Source organism: Mesocricetus auratus, unplaced genomic scaffold, assembly GCF_017639785.1.
Source record: "Mesocricetus auratus isolate SY011 unplaced genomic scaffold, BCM_Maur_2.0 Super-Scaffold_100004, whole genome shotgun sequence".
NCBI lineage: Eukaryota > Metazoa > Chordata > Mammalia > Rodentia > Cricetidae > Mesocricetus > Mesocricetus auratus.
In genome coordinates, this window is record NW_024429189.1 from 86,667,972 (window position 1) to 86,687,721 (window position 19,750).

At 53.1% G+C, this 19,750-nt stretch overlaps 1 protein-coding gene across 1 annotated transcript in view; it reads right to left on the bottom strand.

Annotated features, from left to right (window-relative positions):
* Positions 1-16,494, bottom strand: part of Sptbn5 (spectrin beta, non-erythrocytic 5) — a 43,517-nt gene extending 27,023 nt beyond the window's left edge. Inside the window, 19 exon segments of the mRNA XM_040746083.1 lie at positions 73-313; positions 1,187-1,474; positions 2,377-2,616; positions 2,829-2,959; positions 3,237-3,389; positions 4,088-4,231; positions 4,315-4,403; positions 5,280-5,406; positions 6,320-6,529; positions 6,711-6,911; positions 7,017-7,170; positions 7,404-7,636; positions 7,716-7,854; positions 9,299-9,930; positions 10,709-10,937; positions 11,387-11,544; positions 13,380-13,496; positions 16,022-16,189; positions 16,350-16,494. Of these exon segments, the coding sequence (XP_040602017.1) occupies positions 73-313; positions 1,187-1,474; positions 2,377-2,616; positions 2,829-2,959; positions 3,237-3,389; positions 4,088-4,231; positions 4,315-4,403; positions 5,280-5,406; positions 6,320-6,529; positions 6,711-6,911; positions 7,017-7,170; positions 7,404-7,636; positions 7,716-7,854; positions 9,299-9,930; positions 10,709-10,937; positions 11,387-11,544; positions 13,380-13,496; positions 16,022-16,189; positions 16,350-16,460 (3,765 nt within the window). The 5' untranslated portion in view covers positions 16,461-16,494.
* Between the last annotated feature and the right edge of the window lie 3,256 nt (positions 16,495-19,750).

A 19,750-nucleotide genomic window follows, 5' to 3' on the forward strand; every position in this document is an offset into this window, starting at 1 on the left:
CTGAGCCCAAGGAGACCAGCTCCCTCTAGGAGCAGTAGGATGGCCTCCAGTTTTACCTCCCTAACTCTTTACCCCATGATTGTCCAGGGGCAGGAAGGCCTCATGGCTGGCACAGGTGGCAATGAAGCTCCCCACTTCTTGGGCAAACCTCTGCAGCTCCAGCCTGTCCCGAAGCGTCTGCTGCCTCTGCTCCCACAGAGCCTTCAGCTGCTGGCCCTGCTGGCCCAGGAACCTTAGGGCACTGGCCACCTCTTGGGACTGTGGGGAGTCCGAGACTGCCACCAGCTGGCCGTGAGCCTCCAATTGCTGCAGCCTGTGTGAAACAACAGACACAGTGCCAAACGATACCTGGCCCTTCTCACCAGCTCATCCAGTCCTTCCTCACAGAGCTCTGAAGTGAGGATAATTGGTTGGTCAGTCCTACTGGTTCCCTTTCTCACAGGACAGCCGTGTCCTGCCTATGAATAAGATGGAATGCAGCAGCTAGGTGGAGTGCCCAGGACCTACATCACATTGTCCTCTATGTGGATGGCTAGTGGCCACACAATTCAACAAAATCACTCAATCCACACATGCCTGCTGTCAAGGCCACTGGAACCTTTGACCCAGAAGAACAGGTGTCCCTTTAGGCTAGATGCTTCCCCTGCATTTTGGAAACAGGTCAGTGGGAGGCAGGAAAAGCCAGCATTTCCTGTAAGCTGCTGCACCCCTAAAGTAGCGATGTGTGTGTGATAAGTGGAAGCCGTGTGTCTGCCTCTCAGGGCCCCCTTGATACCTGTCTGGCTCCTTGGATCAGGGAACAGCCTGAGGATTGTACCTGGTGACTCTATTTGCTCATAAAGCTGTACATCACTTCGGAAGGAAGTGAGGAGTTAGAAATAATAGTCCCATTAGTGGGTCCTGGGCCCTTTGACTGTAGAGGCCAGCGGGATATGTGCTGCTCAGAATGGGAAGTCAGATTGGGGACACCATCATCACACTTGAAGGGGAGTGGCTGGACTGGAACTCAGAGCCTCTCTGGCAGCTCGGTGTCTGGCAGCTCGGTGTCTGGGGGCCATTTCCAAAGTATTCAAGCTGCCTGACGTAGGCCAGGCTATCTCCTGGAAACCTGCCTGCAGTGCCATACTAGATACCAGCCTGGCTCATGACTTCCTTTTATGAACTCAAACCGCTCGTCTGTCCTGACCTCTCTTGCCACAGGCAGGTCTCCTGCTGTAGGCCTCCATGCTTCCTCAGCAGCTCCTGGGCTGAGGCCACGTCCTCCAGCTCCTCTTCAGGGCACAGTTGAGCCCGGATGCCCTCCGCCCACAGCAGCAACTTCTGGCTCTCTTGCAGGATGCCCCGCCGGACCCGAGCCTCAGTCTGGGTGTGGACTTGCTGGGCCAGCGGCCCCTGCACTTGCCTCAGCAGATCCTGCAGCACCAGCACCTGCTCCTGAAGCAGCCAACCCTCTATGGGGCCTGACTCCATCACCCTGCAGGGTGTGGACCACCAGTCAGCACTCCAGGCCTGTGTCTCCCAGTTCTGAATGTCCACCCTACCCCTGGCAAGAAGCAGCATGAGCCTGCAGCTCTCCTTTTTTCTGAGTGTTGGGAGCCAGGTCCAATTCGAGACTTTCTCAGAGGTCCTAATGAAAGGACTCAGAGAACACTAATTCTGTGTCTTTGCCTGGGGTAGACCTTGAAAGGTCCAGTCTGGGGCCTGGGCCTCAAAGGAGTTAAGGTGTCACTTTCTGGGAATCCAGCATCCCCTCTGAAATGCTACATTATCAGTCCTAAGGCAGCTGTGTTACATATCCTGCATCCTCTGGCCGTCATTGTCTGATTTAGGTTTCTACTGACCCTAGCTGTTCTCTCCCTGAAATAGTATACAAGAGTATGTATTTCTTTCTTTCTTTCTTTCTTTCTTTCTTTCTTTCTTTTTGTTTTGATTTACGAGACAGGGTTTCTCTGTATTGTTTTGGAGGCTGTCTGACCAGCCCGGCCTCAAACTCACAGAGATCCACCTGCCTCTGCCTCCCGAGTGCTGGGATTAAAGACATGTACCACCACCGCCGGGCACAAGATTATGTATTTCTTAATAAATTTGTTTGGCATACGGCAGTTTGTGCAAGACCTCCCAATCCCAGCTTTTTTGTCTTGATCTTATCTCCTGGCCCCCTCATTTGAGGCTTGTCATTGAAGAATGACCTGCTGGTCCAGGTCAAGACAGCACATTCTCATGCTGACAGTCTCTGGCTTCTGCCAGCACCCTTCCAATAGCACATGGTGACCCTCTTCCCCCACCCCAGTTCCCGCCCCTTCCTTATTTTATTAGGGCTTCCCCCTGCTCCCACTGCCTCCCTTGTCACCATCACCATCCTAGAGCTGGCCATACTCCATAGCTGTTCTTTGGAGGTAGGAGATCCTCTTCTCCAGTACCAGGACCTTCTGCTGGATCCACTGCAGGGTACCAAGGCTGTCCTCAGAGCCTCCTGGTCCCAGAGCCCTCAGCCTGCCTGTCATGTTTAACAGCTGGGCTTGTGTGGATTCAGACTCCTGTAGAAGACGGCACACCTCCACGCTGTGTGTCAGCTGCAGGCTCTTCTCCTCTTTCAGGGCCTCCAGCCGCTGCCACCTGGGTAGAAGTTACCGGGAGGTGTCCATCACACCTCCCACCCATCCAATGACACCCACCCGCTAGGCCTTAGACAGTGTAACAGGCTTCTAGGCTGGTGGCCTTCTGCCCACTCCTCACTGTCTTCAACACCATCTAGCCTCTCTACCTGGCATGGTAGGAGCACCAAGCCTGGGCCCTGCCCCGCCCGCATTCCCACCCCTTATTGTCACCTCTGGTTCAGGTCTTCCTCCCGTTGTTGGATTTTCAAGGTGTGTCCTGGACATCTCTGCTTCAGTTGTTGAGCAGTGCTGATGACCTCAGCCCAGTGGCCTTTTCCGATGGCCAAGGTCATGAGAAAGTTCTGAGGAGGAAGAGGACCCAGACCCCTGGGAGGCAGGCTCTTCTCTCCATCCCCACTTTGGACCACAAAGGGCTTTGGCTTTTAGACACTCATCCTGCTAGCCTTGGGACGGAAAGCTTGGGAGTCACTAGCCCTCAGAGTGAGGCCTGCCTCCTTGGGACCCTCCCCAGACAGGACCAGAGCAAATGTGAAGCCTGGGGCAAAACAGTGAGTGACAGGGAGGCAGCAGCAACGCCGGGGTGGTGCCAAGTCTGTCTCCACTGCCTCAGCAGCTTACCTCCCATTTGAGCTGTGTGACCTCTAAGTTGTCACCTTGGGGCTGCAACGTTTGCAACAGTGCTGTCTGCTCCTCCAGCCAGGACTGGAGCTCCCTACAGGAGCAGTAGAAGCTAAACAGCGCTACTGCCTCCTCTAGTCGGGCCCTGTGAAGCTGAAGAGGCAGCCCAGGGTCAGCTCACCCACGGGAGGGGAGGGCGCTCAGAGAGGTCCTGGGAGTGATCCTGTCTATCCTAAGCCACTAGCAGGACCAAGTCTTCACTCCACAACCGAACCACATCCACTTAAAACTGGTTGACATCTTGGTCATCATGTAAGCTCCTTTAGAGCAGGGAACATATCGGTCACTGCTTTCTTCCTGGGATCATGTACAGGCTCTAGAACAGTGTTTCTCAACCTTCCTAATGGCTGCCTGTTGCTTTAATACAGCTCCTCATGTTGTGGTGAACTCCTAACCATAAAATTACTTTCATTGCTACTTCATAACTGAAATTTTGCTACTGTTATGAACTGTAATGTAAATTTCTGGCATGCAGGATATCTGATATGTGACCCCTGTAAAAGGATTGTTTGACCCCCCAAAGGGGTCGTGACCCATAGGTTGAGAACACTGCTCTAGCTTATGGTAGGGGCATGATTAACCTTCCATCTCTTCTCTCTCTTCTGGTGCAGGGATTGAATTCTAGGACCTCAAGTATGCCAGGCAAGCATGATTTCACTTTTGTGGGTTTTTATCTTGTGTTTCCCAGACCGGTCATGGACAATTTTCCTACCACAGCCCTTGGAGCAACTGGGAATAAAGACACATGCCACATGCTTAGCGATGGACATTTCTTAAACAAAGAGCATTACCTTTGCCAGGGCCCATAGGTTCTCGTAGTTCTGGCTCAAATGAGCCTGTGCCTGGAGTATGGTGTTGGAGTCTACATCAAAGTCATATTCAGTCTGGAGAGCCACCATTGGGCCTTCCTCTAGAAGGCCCATGACAGACACCACCTGTGCAGAAGGAAGGTAGTGTGTCCACACCTAACTCCCACCAAGTGGCAGGATCTCCACCAAGATGTGGCCTGTGGTCATACCTGGGGTTTCTGTTCTAATTTGTGGATGACGGTCATCCTGCTCTGGCTGTTCCCCAAGTCTTTCAGCTCCCCGATATTCAGGGCCTCTTCTGGAAGCCAAGACACATACTGTTACGAGAGCACAGGACTCAAGGGCTGCCTGGGGTCCCCTCTTGCCTACTCAGCAGCTCACTGCAAGGTAGGTCAAGGTTGTTCGGTACCCATTGCTCCCATGTGCCTGGTCCTGTGTGAAGAGCTTTCAGAGGCAAAACGGCTTGAGACTGGACCTTCCCATTGGGGCTCACGAGCCTCTCGGGACTGCAGAGCTCACAGACCCAGAACTGGCAGGACACTATCTAGGGATATACATAGGTAGGCAAGGCATGTTGTCATGTGAAATAAGTACCATGGGTGTCCGGGGAAAGAAAGGCGGATGATTTGGGTATTTAAAGAGGGCAAGACAAGGCCCACTGGAGTCTGCCAAGAAGACACATTTGCAAAGCCCTGTGCTGGCAGCAGCTGGGCAGGGAGGAAGCACAGGTACCCCTCCCTGTGAAGATGAGCACCCCATCTCTATCTTTCCGTACTCTGTCCCTGGGCAAGTGTGGACAGCAGCAGCAGCAAGCAGACTACTCAGAAAGGGTGTGGGCACTGTGAAAGAGTAGGCACAGACGGGGAAGAAAACAAAGGAATCAGGGGAGGACCCAGAGAACTTCAGACTCCACAGGGCCAGCATGACCATCTCATCTAAACTTCGCTGCTGTGAAAACCGCCTTCCTGTGGCTGTCTAGAAGCAGTTACACGCTGCTCTGAGCAACACAGGGTGTTTCCAGATGATCCCAGTTACTTCTTTCTGCTGAGCTCAAACGGGCCTCCCTGGAACATCTTCCATTTGGTTTTGGGAAGCCCCAGACCCAGCCACAGGGAAGATGTTAACCCTCGTTCCTGACAGACTTCAGGCTTTCTCGAGGGTCATGACCCTGTACCTCTGGAGGAGAAGGGCATCTGCTGGTGTGAACACTGGCTGCCTGTTGCTGCTAGAACTTGGGCCGCACCCTGAGTTTCTCCAGTTGTGTCTCTGTCAAGCCTTTTCCGGTCTTCTGCAGGTCCCTCCTGTACAGGGGGCAAAGGTTCTGCTTAGGTGACCAAGTGGCTCCCCACGTGGCAGAAGGGCCGACTCTAAGCCTCTCCTGCAGTAGTGAGGAAGGACTGAGGGAGCCAGGAGCCAGACCTGGCGCCTCAGACGGGGATGGAGAACACACAGGGAAGAGATAGCGCCGGTGGTTTAACATGTAAACACGGGAAAGGCAGAATGCACAGAGCAGGATGAAACCACTGCACCCTGCACCAAATGCATTGTTATAATGTAAGCACTAGGGGAGAAGCTGCACAGGTGCAGGGTGGGGGAGGGCGTGCATGTTTGCAAACAGCCTTGGACAAGAAATCAAAAGGCCTCTTTGGCAGAGGTCACTGGGTCCTCAGGCAGTAGCTTGCCCCATCTCACCTTGATTAACTTATTTGCAGTGTGGTGGCGTCCTAGAAACTTGCTAATGCATAGATATGTTTTTAAATTATTAATTATGTGATCAGAATAAACACAAAGGAAAAGGGAGAGATGGGCCAGTAAGGTCTGGGAGTACGACTCACTATGTGCAGGCCGGGGTCAAGGTTAGGTGAGGCAATCTTAAAGGGTGCATGGACAGGGCTGGGCAGAGAAAGGGAGAAGGATGTGGGGCATCTTTAGGGTTGTCAAATTAGAGAGCTAAAAGGGACTTCAGGGTGAAGGGCCGTGAAATAAAAGCTGTCTGGGGGAACTTGACTGTGCTGGACAGACTGAGCCAAGCCCAGCTATCCTTGATACCCTTGACTGGTGTACACAGAATTCCAAATGACCCGAGACTGGAGGTGGGAGAGGGGGTGGGGGGATGGGAATGCACCACAAAGACCCTCACTGAGGGAGCAGCGTGTGCCCCACATTTAGTATGGGAGCCTTGAGTCTGAATCCTTTCCAGGTTCAGGAGCGCACCTTGAGTGACACCAGGGCTGCTGCCGCAGCCCGCCCCTGGTCCTCTAGCTCGCGCAGCTCCTCTCTGAAGGCATGCATGCTTTGCTCCAGGACCAGGTGGCGCTGCAGCAGGGCCTCGGCCTCTGCCTGGTCCTTCCCGCAGGATGCGCTTTCTAGTTGCTTCTGACGTAGGAGAAGCCAAGAAGCTGCTTCGGCTGAGTCAGAAAAGTACTGTGTGGAGGTGGGAAAGCTTTGAGAGCTAGCAGGTGCCTGCGCGCCGCGCCCCGCCCCGCCGCGCCCCGCCCCGCCCCGCCGCGCCCCGCCCCGCCCCGCCGCGCCCCGCCCCGCCCCGCCGCACCCCGCCGCGCCCCGCCGCACCCCGCCCCGCCCCGCCCCGCGCCACACGTTCTACCTGCCCAACCAACAGTGCACTTTGCAGCCGGGCGCGCCTCCTTGCGGCTTCAGTCCAGAGCAGCTGCCATGTTCCCAGTACCTCTTCAGCCTTTTCCAGGGGATCTGGCTGTGTCGGGGGCCCTCTGACACTGAGGTTGCGTCCCCTCTGCATGAGATCTGCACACACAGCCTGGTGGCGATGGAGTTCGGTTTCCAGAGCCTAGCAGGGTTATGGGTGAAGAGAGGGAGAAGGTGACACCCGGAGTTCCAAGTCTGACAGGCAAGAAGGTCAGGATGTCGTCAGAGCGAGGGAGTGGACCGACACCTTGTGTTTCCGCAGAGCCGTAGAGATCTGAGTGAGGTCCCGGCCCAGGGCTCCCTTCTCCATTAGCTGTCTGTGCTTCCTCAACCAGGTCTCCTCCTCCTCACAGCTGTGCAGGAACCGTGCCAGCTGCAGGGTCTGCTCCAGCCGGGTGCGTCTGAGGGACCGAAGGGCCATGGAAGGGTTTGGGGAAGAGCGGAGCACAGGGAGGGGTTGGCCCACTTGCATCAGACATGCACCTTAGGCAGGATTTCCCCAGAATGGCTTAACAAGTAAGACCCGAGGCTTGGGGGCTCGGGGTTAGTGTAGAGGAGGTTGCCAGACCAGGATTTTGGCTTGGGCAAGAGACAAAAGCTCCACAGACGGTGAGGAGCTGGGGCAGGCTCTCACCTGGCTCTGACAAGAGACGCGAGGCTGTGGTGAAGCTCAACCAGTGCCCGGGCTTTAGCCTGCAGCATCTGCACACTGGTGCCCTGGGAAGAATCCAGCTGTGCGGTGCGGTGGGCAAGACGGTTCACTTGGGTCCCGTGGGCTGAGACCTGGGCCTCTAGCAGGTCATGCCTCTGCAGCAGCAACGCTACTTCTGCCAGCTCTTGCCCACAGGCTGTGGAGCTGGCCGGCACCTGGCCAGAGAGGTACCCGTGAGCACCAGCAGGTGGGGGGAGAGGGGAGGACCTCTCAGAGTTCAGCTGATCTGCCCACCTGCAGCTCCCCAAGCTGTTCGGTGGCAGCTTCCACCTCCTGCAGTAGGCTCAGCACAGCCCGAGTGTCTGCCAGCTGCCTCCTCTGCTCCTGTAGACACTGCAGGAGCTTCTGCCAGCGCCCGGCGATCTCCTTCTGCCTAGATAACAGGAGGAAAGGGTGAGCTCCAGCAGGCTGGGTCAAGGGAGCTTGGCTGTCCTGGAACAGTGGCACCTCTGGAGCCAGGGTAGGGTATAGATGTGAACAGCTTGGAAGAATATGTTCACAGTCAGATGTCCAGACCATCCCCTCTCTCATGTCTAGTCCCCATCTCCATGGATGAAAACTATCTTTCCAGGTACTAAAACTATACCGGCTCAGTTCACTCTTGTAATCCCTGGACAAAAGAGCAGAGGCCGAATTGCCAGTTTTGAGTCCAGCCTGGTCTATATAGTGAGTTCTGTCTCTGTGAGACCCTGCCTCGAAAGCAAAATAGAAAGTCACATTCAGAATGCCAGCACTTTCCGTCACCCCGCTGCTTCCCACCCAGGGTTCTACGCCGGCTTCACAGTGGGCTCTTTACGTCAGCCTTTACCGCTTCAACCTGCCCAAGCACAGCATTCGGGTGGTCAAAGGCACACAGCTTACAGTGTGTCACTCCTGCTCAAGACCCTGATTTCCTAGCTTTCTGAGGAAAAGAAAAAAAATCAACCAAAATGCGTTTGCTTTACGATTTAAGGCCCAGCTTGACCTCCACCCCTCTCCCTCGTCTGTGACTTGGTCACTTAGCCACCCCCTCCACTGTAACTACGTTGGGGTGCTGTTCTTGCCATTCTCTCTCTCAGGACAGTCTGCCCCCATATATACACGACCAGCTCGCTCATTTCTTTCTGATATTTGATCAAAAGCCAACTGGCATCCTCCTGCCTTGGCCTCTTATAGTCCCATGTTCTCTCTCTGTGTGTGTCTCTGTCTCTCTGTCTCTCTTTGTCTCTCTGTCTCAGTCTTTCTGTCTGTCTCTCTCCTGAGAACTGAACCAAGGGCTTTGTGCATGCTTCACATATGCTACCACTGAGGTAGACTCCGGATCGTAGTTTTTCGTTTGTTTTTGAGACAGAGTCAGTCTCACTAGGTAGCTCTGGCTGGCCTAGCACAGAGATCCACCTGTCTCTGCCTCCTGAGTGCTGGGATTAAAGGTGTGTATCACCAACGCCTGGCCCCAGCCCTTACTTTTTAAAACTGCTTTCACATACTTAATTGATTTATTTTCTTTCTTATTTTCTTTGAGAATGCTTTAAGCTTCAGGAGGGAAGAGAGTTTTGCTTGCCCACAGCACTGCTAAATGTTTGATGATAGTGTGTAGGGATACAGCAGACATTAAATAAATGCCAGTTTGGTGAGTCTGCTGACTAATGAGAGGCTAACCCGAAAGACCAATGCTTTACCACAGTGTGTAAATTACACCTGGTGTGAATTTGTGCATTTATGGGATTATCTCCTTAGCAGGGACCCTGAGGCCACAGACTACCCCACACACACTCTTCTGTGCATTGTGGGGAGGCTTTAGCTTGCAGTGAGAATGGGTTTATTTGCTTGGAGCTCACCTGCGGGCCACATCTGCCCAGCTGTGATACTGTTCCTGCTGCAGGATGTCTGCAATCTCGCCCAAGGCCTGGAAGCGCCCTTCCTGGGGCAGGATGCTAGCTTCCAACATGAGCAGCCTCTGAGTGGCTGCCTCCCCTGCGGCTGGGTTGACGAGGGAGTCTCGGGCCTGGTCTAGCATCTGCGCTGTCTCATTTAAAAAGCTTTCCCGGAGGGCTGCCTTGCCCTGGAAGCGGCGGGCCAGGGTGTCCAGCCGCTCTAACTGTAGCAGCCTGTGCTGCATGGCCTGGTTCCTGGAGGCCTCTGCCCTCTCTAGGTCTGCCCAGCGCTGAGCCAGTTCTGCAGGGCCCAGGCCCGATCGAGGGAGGTACGGCTTTCGGTTTTGGGCTCGGAGTGTTGTCTGCAGCTGGAAGAGCAGGGCCTCTATGGTTCCTCGCTGCTGCAGCCGAGGTGGCTTTTCCTGGGCATGGAAGGAGGCAAAGGCTGCCAGTAGCTGGCGCATGGCAGGCAGTGAGTCTGGGAAGTCCCGAGCCTCTAGCTGCATCTGCTTCTCTCCGATCCAGTAGAGCAGGTCAGCCACCAGCTGCTCGTATTGAGCTTGCAGTACCTCTGTCTCCCGGAGTTGCAGCAGGATCTGGTGGAGGGCAGAACCCTGGTCAGGCTGCACCTGGGGTGGGCCTCAGAATGAAAGCCCCACCGCTGGGTGCTAAGTGCCAGGCAGAGTTGTCCAGGAGACTGGCTCTCCTTCTCTCGGCTGAGGACGCACAAAAATAACCCCCTCACACTCCACAGAGTGGCAGGGACATGGTACACTCAGACCCACGAGTCTGCAGTACTCTCTCCACAACTGGGCCGAGACCACGCCTTACCTTCCTCCATCGAATTTTGCCCCTTCAGTCTTATTTGTAGGCTGAGGTCCTGAAGGCCATTCTTCCCTCAGCCTTCTCACTCCTTCTTCCCTGTGCCCCCACCCCCTAAATCAGCTCCCAGTGCTTGACCCCACCCCAACATCAGGACACTAACCCTGAGGACAGCCCTTCCAGGTCTCAGACTCTGCCATCGCATCCATAGTGTGAGAGAGCCCCCCAGAAGCATGGACTCAGTGCAGTGCCTGCTCAACAGAGCCTCTTCTAGGCCTGCCCTTGAAGATTTAGCTCTCTAAGCCTTTTAATCCCATTAGGAGCTAAACGGTTTTTGAGGGCAGTGGAGGAAGATGGCAAGAAAGGGTCACTGCTCCCCTGGCTTCTCGTGTGTGCCAGGGACCATGCTAGGTAGCTACTAACACTCCCTTGGACACTCAAACAGCCTGCCATCACGCAGGAGTGGTCACCTCCATGTCACACATGGGGCACAGAGAAGCGAGCCAGTAAGACATAGGGACAGTCAGGCAGACCTGTCCCCTTCTCACCAACCTTAGCCAGCCTCCTCTGGGCTGTCCGCCCCTGGTGCAGGCGGGAGAAACAGTGGTAGTACAGGGACACATAGGTCATGATGGAGCGCTCATCTGGATGCAGGGCCGCCACGTCCTCGGGGTCCAGCAGCTGCACGATGCCTAGCTCCTGCTCAGCCACTCGGAAGGCAGAGGAGAGGTTGTGCAGAGGGTGATCCAGACTCAGAGAGGCATAGTCCAGCAGGTCTGGCCTGAGCAGAGGGCAGGAAGGTTCCTCAGAAGAATGGCCTGCTTTGGTTTCCATTAGCCATCGCTGCTTATTGTGACAATGTTTTCTTCTGATAGTTCTGCCAGCCTCACACTGGAGCATAGACTTGATAGGAAGGAGGGTTAATGTGGCAGAGGGGCTGGGACACACGGTGTAGGGGGGCATCCCCCAAAGAGCAGACACTAGCTAGAGGACAGGAAAGACAGAGCACAGGAAGCAGAGGAGGCCTGGGTCAAAGGCAAAGCTGCCGACTCTGGCCCCTAAGGGAAGGAGGAGGGGCAGGCCCAGAACAGGGATGAGACCAGGCACTCTCCATTTATGGCCTCCCTTGTCCTTCTCTTTCCAGGCCCCTGGGTGCAGAGGGTGTGTGGAAGAGCAGGTAACGTTCCAGCCCTAGGGCTCTGGGCTGAGAGGATGGAGGCTTTTGGGTACCTGTGAGCGTGGAGGAGGGCATTAAAGCCAAGCCCATCACTCCAGCTGCTGGAGAAGTCAGTGATGGTCACATTGGTGTAGCTTGCTGTCTTCCGCTGGCACCATGCCAGCAGGGCTTCCTTAGCAGACAGCAAAGCTGCACTGGCCCCAAACTCCTCCTGGCAGAACAGGGCAGTGTGGTCAATGTGTGTGTGGGGGGGTGGAAGGCATCAGAGCCTGCAGGCTGTAACCAGGGAAAGGCTTTGAAGCCTGCATAGGAGCTTTATTAAGAGTGAAAATGAAAGGCCAGGTGGTCGTGGCGCATGCCTTTAATCCCAGCACTCTGGAGGCAGACGCAGGAACTCTCTATGAGTTCCAGGCCAACCTGGTCTATAAAGCTAGTACCAGGACTGGCTACAAAACTACAGAGAAACCCTGTCTCAAAACAAACAAAACAAACAAACAAACAAACAAAAACAACCCCCTCAAAAGAGTGAAAATGAGAGCTACAGGGAGATATGGGAGTGTGGGGACAATGACAGGGTCACACAGAGACCTTCTGTGAAAGGATGGTAGGGAAGGTCAGAGGAGCCTCTTCAGATAGAGCCTTCATCTTTGGATTAAATCCCCATGCAGTCTTCCTGACGGGTCTCGAACAGACCCCCAGGACAAGGGAAAGGTCTGATTTTTTAAAATAGAACCTTTTAGGGATGGTGGAAGACTGACAACGTGTGACTTAGTTAAGTATAGCATATGTGACCAGGAACACAAGGAGTCACGAATCATACATTGAGAGCTGTTAAGTCATAGCCTGGGTTATTTCTTAGCTCTGTCCCAGAGGGAGCAGAAGGAGGTGTGGCCTGATTCAGGCTGTGGGATCTAAGGAACAGGCCTGTGGTCTAACACCCCAGGTTTTAAATGAAAGTCTCTTATTTTCCATTAATGCCCTATCATGGTATTTTTAGTATAATGTGCTATATTTAGTACTATGTTTGGTATATTTATTTCTCATGCTTTCTTACCTCAAGGCCTTTCCTAATAAAGCTAATTCCTGAAGAGTAATTGTGTGTCTGCTCTTTTCACTAACCATCAGCCCTTCTGATGGGCCAGCCATGGAGCTAACAGAACTGAATACAAAGTGGGCCTCCCCTCACTCCTGTCACCCAGGCTTTCTGTAGGCCAGGGACCAGGTTTTTTTTTTAACCTCAGATATCTCTTCTCTGTGGCAGTTACCGTTGGTATTTATACACCTTCACACACCACTGAGCTGGAGTCTCTTTATGTTTAATTTCCTCTGGTGGTGCCAGTGAGGTGTGTAAGAGAAGCTAGGACACTGTCTGGGTCTCAGCTAATCAGGGAGAAGGCCTGAGGTGACTGCAGACGGCTCTGGGAACCGAACTCAGGTCATCAGGCTTATCAGCAAGGGCCTTTGCCCAGAGAGCCAATTTGTGGGCCTTTAGATGGTGAGTTTTGAGGGGTTCATGTCTCACTCTCCAGCTTGTCTTGCCCAGCCCACTGGCGTGGAACTGGGGGTGGTGCTTTGAAAATCATAAAACAGAAACTTGATAGATAAATGGACATTCTGCTTGTATTTTCTGACCCAGGTGGAGGGGGAAAGGAGGGATAGGAAAAGATGGAGATCATGAAAACACTGTCTCAGTGGTCTTCAAGATCCTGGGCTTCACAAGCCTCCAATTTCCTCTACTGGTGCACTATGGTGCGGCGAGGGTGGCAGGGATTCAGTGCCAAACAACAGACGATGACCAGAAGTGGGTGGTGGCCAGCCACTCTGGCACTCACCAGTGAGTGACTTGTCTCCTGTCAGTCTGAAGCCCTGACTCCAGGTCTTATTTTAGACCTGACAACTGCTCTTAGATGAAGAGTGAATGTTTATTTAGTGAACACCAAGGTCTGCTGTGGGATCATTAACATGGGTGGAACTACTTTGTCTCGAGGGGTCTGAGGTGAAGCCAGGGCTGGGCTAGGCCATGAGGTACTGGAGAGGGAGACATACCCTGTCCAAGGAGATTTGGGAGATCTGGAAACGGAGAATGATGACCCAGATGAGTCCCAGGATGAGTGACTGGTCTCCATCCACAATGTTCTCTGGCCCGATGAAGGGTATGGGCACCTGTGAGCATGGTTGACTGGGATAAGTCATAGAGCCTGTGTTTCCCAGAAACTTGGAGTCCAGGAGATGGGAGGGTCCTGGAACCCAGCCTCCTGCGGCCAGAGATCCTCCAAGGGGAGCATGCATTGGACAATGCCAGCAAAGGGATGGCTTTTTCAATAGTTGGGACATTGGTTCAAGTCTCTAAGCAGGTAAACTAGCCTGGGTAATGAACCCTTATACATGGGGCTGCAAATGAGAGTTCTCAATGAGCTAAACAGACAACAGCCAGTGTCTGCCTTCTCCCAATGCCCAATCTCAAGGGGGTGGCTGGGTCCTTGGATCACCCCCAAACCTCAGTCAGTATTTCATCTCCATTCTAACTATTAGAAGTCCCCAACTCCACCCAGCCAGATCCTCTAGAGTTGAGGCCCAAGAATTTGCATTTGAGCAAACAGTCTAGATCTTGTCCCTTAGAGAAGAGGACTGGTTAATTCAGGACAGATACAGCAGGGTCTCACAGGATCTGCTTGGTACCCTCTGGCTCCATCTTCTCTGCCAAATCATGCAGCCCCATGGCAGAAGAGCTCTGAGATCAGGACTCTGGCTCTGCTTGTGGCATCCCCAGTGCCTGATTCTAACACAGCCCTTATGGCCCTTGCACAGGCTGGCTGTCTAGGCTGTCTGAATATATTACCCCATCAGATGTCTACATGATTTTTCCCCATTCTTCCTATAGGCCTCTAGTTTGGTGTTCTTTGTCAACATGGTCTACTCCAACCATCTTATTTGGAGTTGAAACCATGCATTTTCCTTCCCACCTAAACATACATCTGCTCCCATCTTCGGCTATACAAACACCTAATGTCCACCACTACTCCTGTGGTGGGGGTGGGGGTTCTGCTCTCCAACACATCCTCAGTTCTTAGTAGAACTTTATTACTGGCGTATACCAGGTAGCAACAGTGAGTTGAATGAACTAAGAAAGGAGAGATGTCCTGTAAGACCAGAACAGCTGTGAGCTGGTCTTTAGCCATTGTGGAATTTCACTAGGCATTGTGGGTGCACTCTGCTGCACCTCACAGATCTCTGAGGAATGCACCTAACACTTCCCTCTCTCCCTGGCCCACTCATCCCTTTGTATTCACCTCAGCTGCAGATAGACACCTGGCTAAAGGAGCACACATCTGTTCCTTCCAGCTCCCCAGAGTCAATTCTCCCAGCTCTGGGGTTAGCAGTATCGGCTGATCAGTGAACTTGTGATAGGAGGAAATATTCAGACTTTAGTGTCGTTGTGGTGTGTGTTTACATATGCGTATGCATGTTGAGATAACACACATCCAGTTAGTATTCTATGTTGCCCAGGTTAGCCCCAACTTGAAATCTTCCTGCCTCAGCTTCTTTTGCGCTGGGATTAATGATGTGAACCGCCACACCCAACCTAGGAATTGCTCAACAATTAACTCTGTGGTTTAGCTGAGATTGGGCCAACTCGCTTGTCCAGTCTTGAGTACAGTTGCCTTGGATGTCTTGAGAATGTCACCTCCACAATAATTAGTGACCTGCTATATAACAAAACTCATAAAGGAGCTGGGTGTGGAGCTATAGTCCTGCAATCCCAGCATTTGGGATGTGGAGGTAGGAGGGTCAAGATTTAAGGCCGGTGTATGATACAGGAGTTTAGCAGGCTAGGCTGCAATGTGACCTGTCTAAAACAACAAGCTCAAAAGAGCTGCAGTGCTCACAGCCATCCTAGATTTCTGCAGGGGATAACTGGCTCACAGGGCCATTGTCCCTGGATCTGAACAGGGCCTGGCTTTCTGGTCCTCTGAGTGCTGGGGAACCACAGCTGCTCTCCCTCCAATGGCTTTTGTCCCCCTTTGCTTCCAGATTCCAGGGTGCCGTATGTCACTTCCATCAGGACATAGGAGTCATACACACTTAGCCTCAGCCCAGCTTGGACCAGCTCTACCGCTTCACAACTCTCTCACATCTTCAGTACCCAAGGCCAGCTCACCAATATAAAAGGACCTTGCATAGCCCAGTGGCACTGGCCATGAGGCCCCTTTGCCATGGGAACTCTTGCCTCTTTTTAATGACCATCTCTTTGGCTTGTCTCTTTCCAGGTAACTCTGGTGCCCTCCTGAAGCCCTTCTCTATGTCAGCCTCTTGTGGACACACATACACCCGGGCTCTGCTACTTGGCTGACCATGGATCCTGCCTGGTAAATCATTCTGGATTTACATGTCAGGTTTAAGAAAGGAGGTTAAGAGCTCTGAGTCTTTCGGCGAAGAACCCTGCAATCCTCCCTTATTAGACCAGCACGTTTTCGGTCCTCACAGGGACATTGATTGTTCATGCTGTGGACAGCTGGTGGCTCCCTAGGTCAAGTGCACTGTGCAAGGAGGACTTTGCTGCCAGCCTCGGCTACACCTCTGGTAGTCAGGCCCAGACCTCCTGCTCTGCTGAAGCCTAGCCCTCATATGATGACCTCTGCTTGCTGCTTGCCCAGCTGTCCACCCAGACACCCCTTCCCAGAACAAACCTTGGCCCTGAGGAAGGCCAGTGCGTGGCTGTTGTTCTCCAGGAAGTGCACACGCAGGCAGCCTGGGCTGGGTGTTGGCAGAGCCTCCCCAGAGATAAGCTCCAACAGCCGCAGTAGGTGGACACCGTCAGCAAGCTCTGTGTACAGGTTCTGGATCCTGATACCCACCTGGTGAGTGGATTGGGACAGAGGTGGGGCCAGCCTGGCATCTCCTGCCCACCCCATTTTAAAGCCCCCAAGGTGCATGCCAGAACAGCTACAGGCAGGGGATCCCAGAGCAGGCCCCCAGGTCACTGGCCAGAACTAGAGGCACCCAGGCCATACTTACCCGGCCCAGTCGGAAGACGTTGTTGATCCACTTGGTGAAGGTCTTCTCCTGCATCTGTGCATGCTGAGCCTGGAGCTTGCGGACATGGCCAATCTCATACTCAGAGTCCATGGCCAAACTTGGACTCAGCAGGGCTGAGCTGCAGGCCTGGGTCTCCTCCTCAGGGACACTGCTGCTGAGGAACTGGAGGGTTGAAGGGACAACCAGCCTATGGACCTATAGCTCTCTGAGGGTGATTGGCAACTGGACACTTCCCTGTGTCTGGAGATGGGGGGCATGGAGGCTAGGGAGCACTGTGAGCACAGATGAACCTCCTGTCAGAAGCCCGAGGCGGGCCTTGCCACTTGTCCCCATGAAGGACAGGAATTATGGGTTGGAGCCTAAGTGGGTAAGAAGCCTGACTGATGGTTTGAATGATTCAGAGTCACCCCACACCCTAACTTTCCAGATCCTTATCTGAACCACAGCCATTGGCCCCCATTCTTTGTCTTAACTTTGGCAGGCAGAAGGAAGTCAGGGGCTGCTCACCTGGGCAGTTGATGGCTGGGTTCTTGCTAGGAGGCCCCGCTGTCAGATGGAGACACAGGATAGCAGGGCCTGTGGAGTGAGGGAGAGAGGCAACCAGAAAGGTCAGGCTGGAGCTGGGACAGCAGTGTGCCCCTCCCCTTTGCTGCCTGTCAGGGGTAATGGCACACAGGCAGCATTGTCCTCCCACCTGCTGCAGGGAGGAGCCCAGGCAGGAGGGGGTGGCTCAAGAATGCTCTAGGCTCATTGCTCAGGGGTCTCCTCCCTCATTCCATACCCCATTCCCTGGCTGCCTCCCTTGTTGGCAGGGATGACCTTGCTGGCTCTGGTGAGAACACCGCAGGATGCTGAAGTCTGGCTGAAAGTGGGGACTCACTTCCTCTTCCACACCCCATCCTAGGATGATGGAAGGAGCAAACTGACTGTCAGCCCCTCTCTAGCCCGAGAACAGCCACAGGGAGCCATAACGTCCTGTGTTCCAGCTTCCCAGGCTCTGACCAGATCTGGGCCACAAGCTCAGCTCAACCAAGCACTGAGGAGACAGTCAGTGACAGATGAATCGTGAGGGTACCCAGGGAAGCAGTGGGGGGTGACTCCCTCTCACAGCTCCCCTGCAAGCAACAATCCCCTTTTAGATGCTGCCTGTCAGAGGCCCTGATCTCTCTTTTTACAAGCCTTGGCTACAGGGACACCTCCCTGTACCCATTCCCAGAGCCTCCAAGGACATTTATACAGACATCTCAGAGACTATGGCCCAAGTTTAGTTGTGTGTAACCCCCAGGGCAGGAGCTCATTCTTTCTCTGACTGCAGCACAGGAGGGAGCTTACCACCCTCTGCATGGCCTGCCTGGAGCCCCAGACCATGCATGGTCAGTCCCATGGAAGATTCTGGAAGAGACATCAGTTTTTCAGGCCCAGTTCCTGTTTGGTAGGGGAAGTCTCACCTTCAGCCATTCCATGCTGAAGGTGCCCGGTCTCATCTGTAAGGGAAAGCTTTCAGAAAAGTCCTTCGCCCCTCTGGGTTTGTGTGATATGAGGTTGAGGGCAGACAGCTGTATGATGCCATTGATAGGGTTAAGCAGAGGTGACTGTTTAGTTGTTGGATGTGGGGCTAGCGGGGTGGCTCAGTGGTTAAGGGCACTGGCCACCCTTCCAGAGAACCTGGGTTCAGTTTCCAGCACATGTGACTTACAGCCATCTGCAACTCCAGTTCCAGAGCATCTGGTGCCCTCTTCTGGCGTCTGCAGGCACCAGGTACTCATGCAGTGCGCATACATACAGGCAAGTGCCTGTACACATAAAATAAAAATAATAAAAATAAATAAATCTTTAAAAAAGAACTTGTTGGATTAAGACTAGAGGACTGCTCTCCTCCCCACACCTCCCCCTGTACAAGGACCAGCTCCTTTTTGGTTGTGAATAAGTAAGCCCTTGGTGAAAAGGTCAATGCTGTTTGGAATCTTTGCCAAGTGACTGCATTTTCTATGTGAGCTGGATTGAGTGATACAGATGGAGTGTACTGATCCATAACTGAAAAACAACCTAGCAGGAACAGGACTTCAGAATGCTAATCCCAAATGACGTCACTGCAGATCTAGGTTTCCTATGCCTTGCTCAATGCCTCTTTTCTGCCAGCCCAACCTCCTCCCCTAACCCCCTCCTCTCAATGTCATTTATAGCGATGTACCAATAAGGACCCTGCTTTACATTACAGTTCCAGAGAAGAGGGAATATGGAACACCTTCCTAAGTGCTGGAGTGGGGGTTCTTCAGGATTGAATTGGGAAAATTGGTGTTTCTGTCTAGGGGAGATGAAATACTTCGGCTTAGGCTAAACAGGATCCATCCTGGTTTTGGGTGAGACTGTAAGAAATATGCAGTGCTGAATGGCAGTCCATGTTGGCACCATCACAAAGGTACATGGTGTCTGTGCAGGTGGAGCATGCCTGCAGTATGTGAGCGAGGTCTGTATCTCAGGAGTGTGCTCAGCATTGTCCCACCCCACAGCCCAGCGGTACCCATCCCCACAGTCCCTTCAGCCTGCACTTTCAACCTCTCTCAGGTGAGTCTTTGTCCCCAGTGATGAGACCCACTGAGAGACCTCTTCCCCAGAGATGATTCCCCAGGAGGAATTGGGGTCACAGGGATGGCATGGAGAAGAGGCATACCTCTCTGGACTCTTACATCTCCTTTCAAAATGGATCCAAAGGACCACTTTCCTCTTGAGAAGTGGGCACAGTTATAAGAAGCCAGAGCCATGTGGATCAACACTTTTAAATAAGATTTTAAAAAATATAGGCATTGTATATTTACTGTTGCCAAATACTATATAATCTAACACAGTCTTGAATTGGGCCCTGGGTTACTTGAATAAACTCAGGCTCCCCATACTGGGGTCTTGCTGTTGTATTGAAGCATGAGGTGATACTGTCGGGCCATCTGCCTACCCCATGAGCTGGGGTATGTCCACATGGCCAAGTAGTTTCCTTCTCCTTGGGCCCAGCAGGACTTCACTGGTAGGCGAGGACGTCAGGACCTAGCTGAAGTGCTCCCTTCCCCTCACCTGCAGAGTGTTCCGTGATCCAGTGACATGTAATGGTTACAAACATGGTCTTTGGAACCAGGGAGAGCATGTAGTTGCGTAGTCACAGACAACACACTTTCACCTTTCCTCCTGTGTGTAAACACTCTGAGGTGGCTTCTTTGGAAACTAGGGTGATGTGGTCTGTGGTTTGGATTTGAAGTGTACTGAAGGCTTGGTCAACAGAGTGGTGACTGGACCATAACGGTTCTGACTCTACCCATGGATGAAGATGAATGGATGGTAAGGACGCAGGGTCACTGAGGCATGCCTTTGTGTATGTCTCTTGTCTTGCG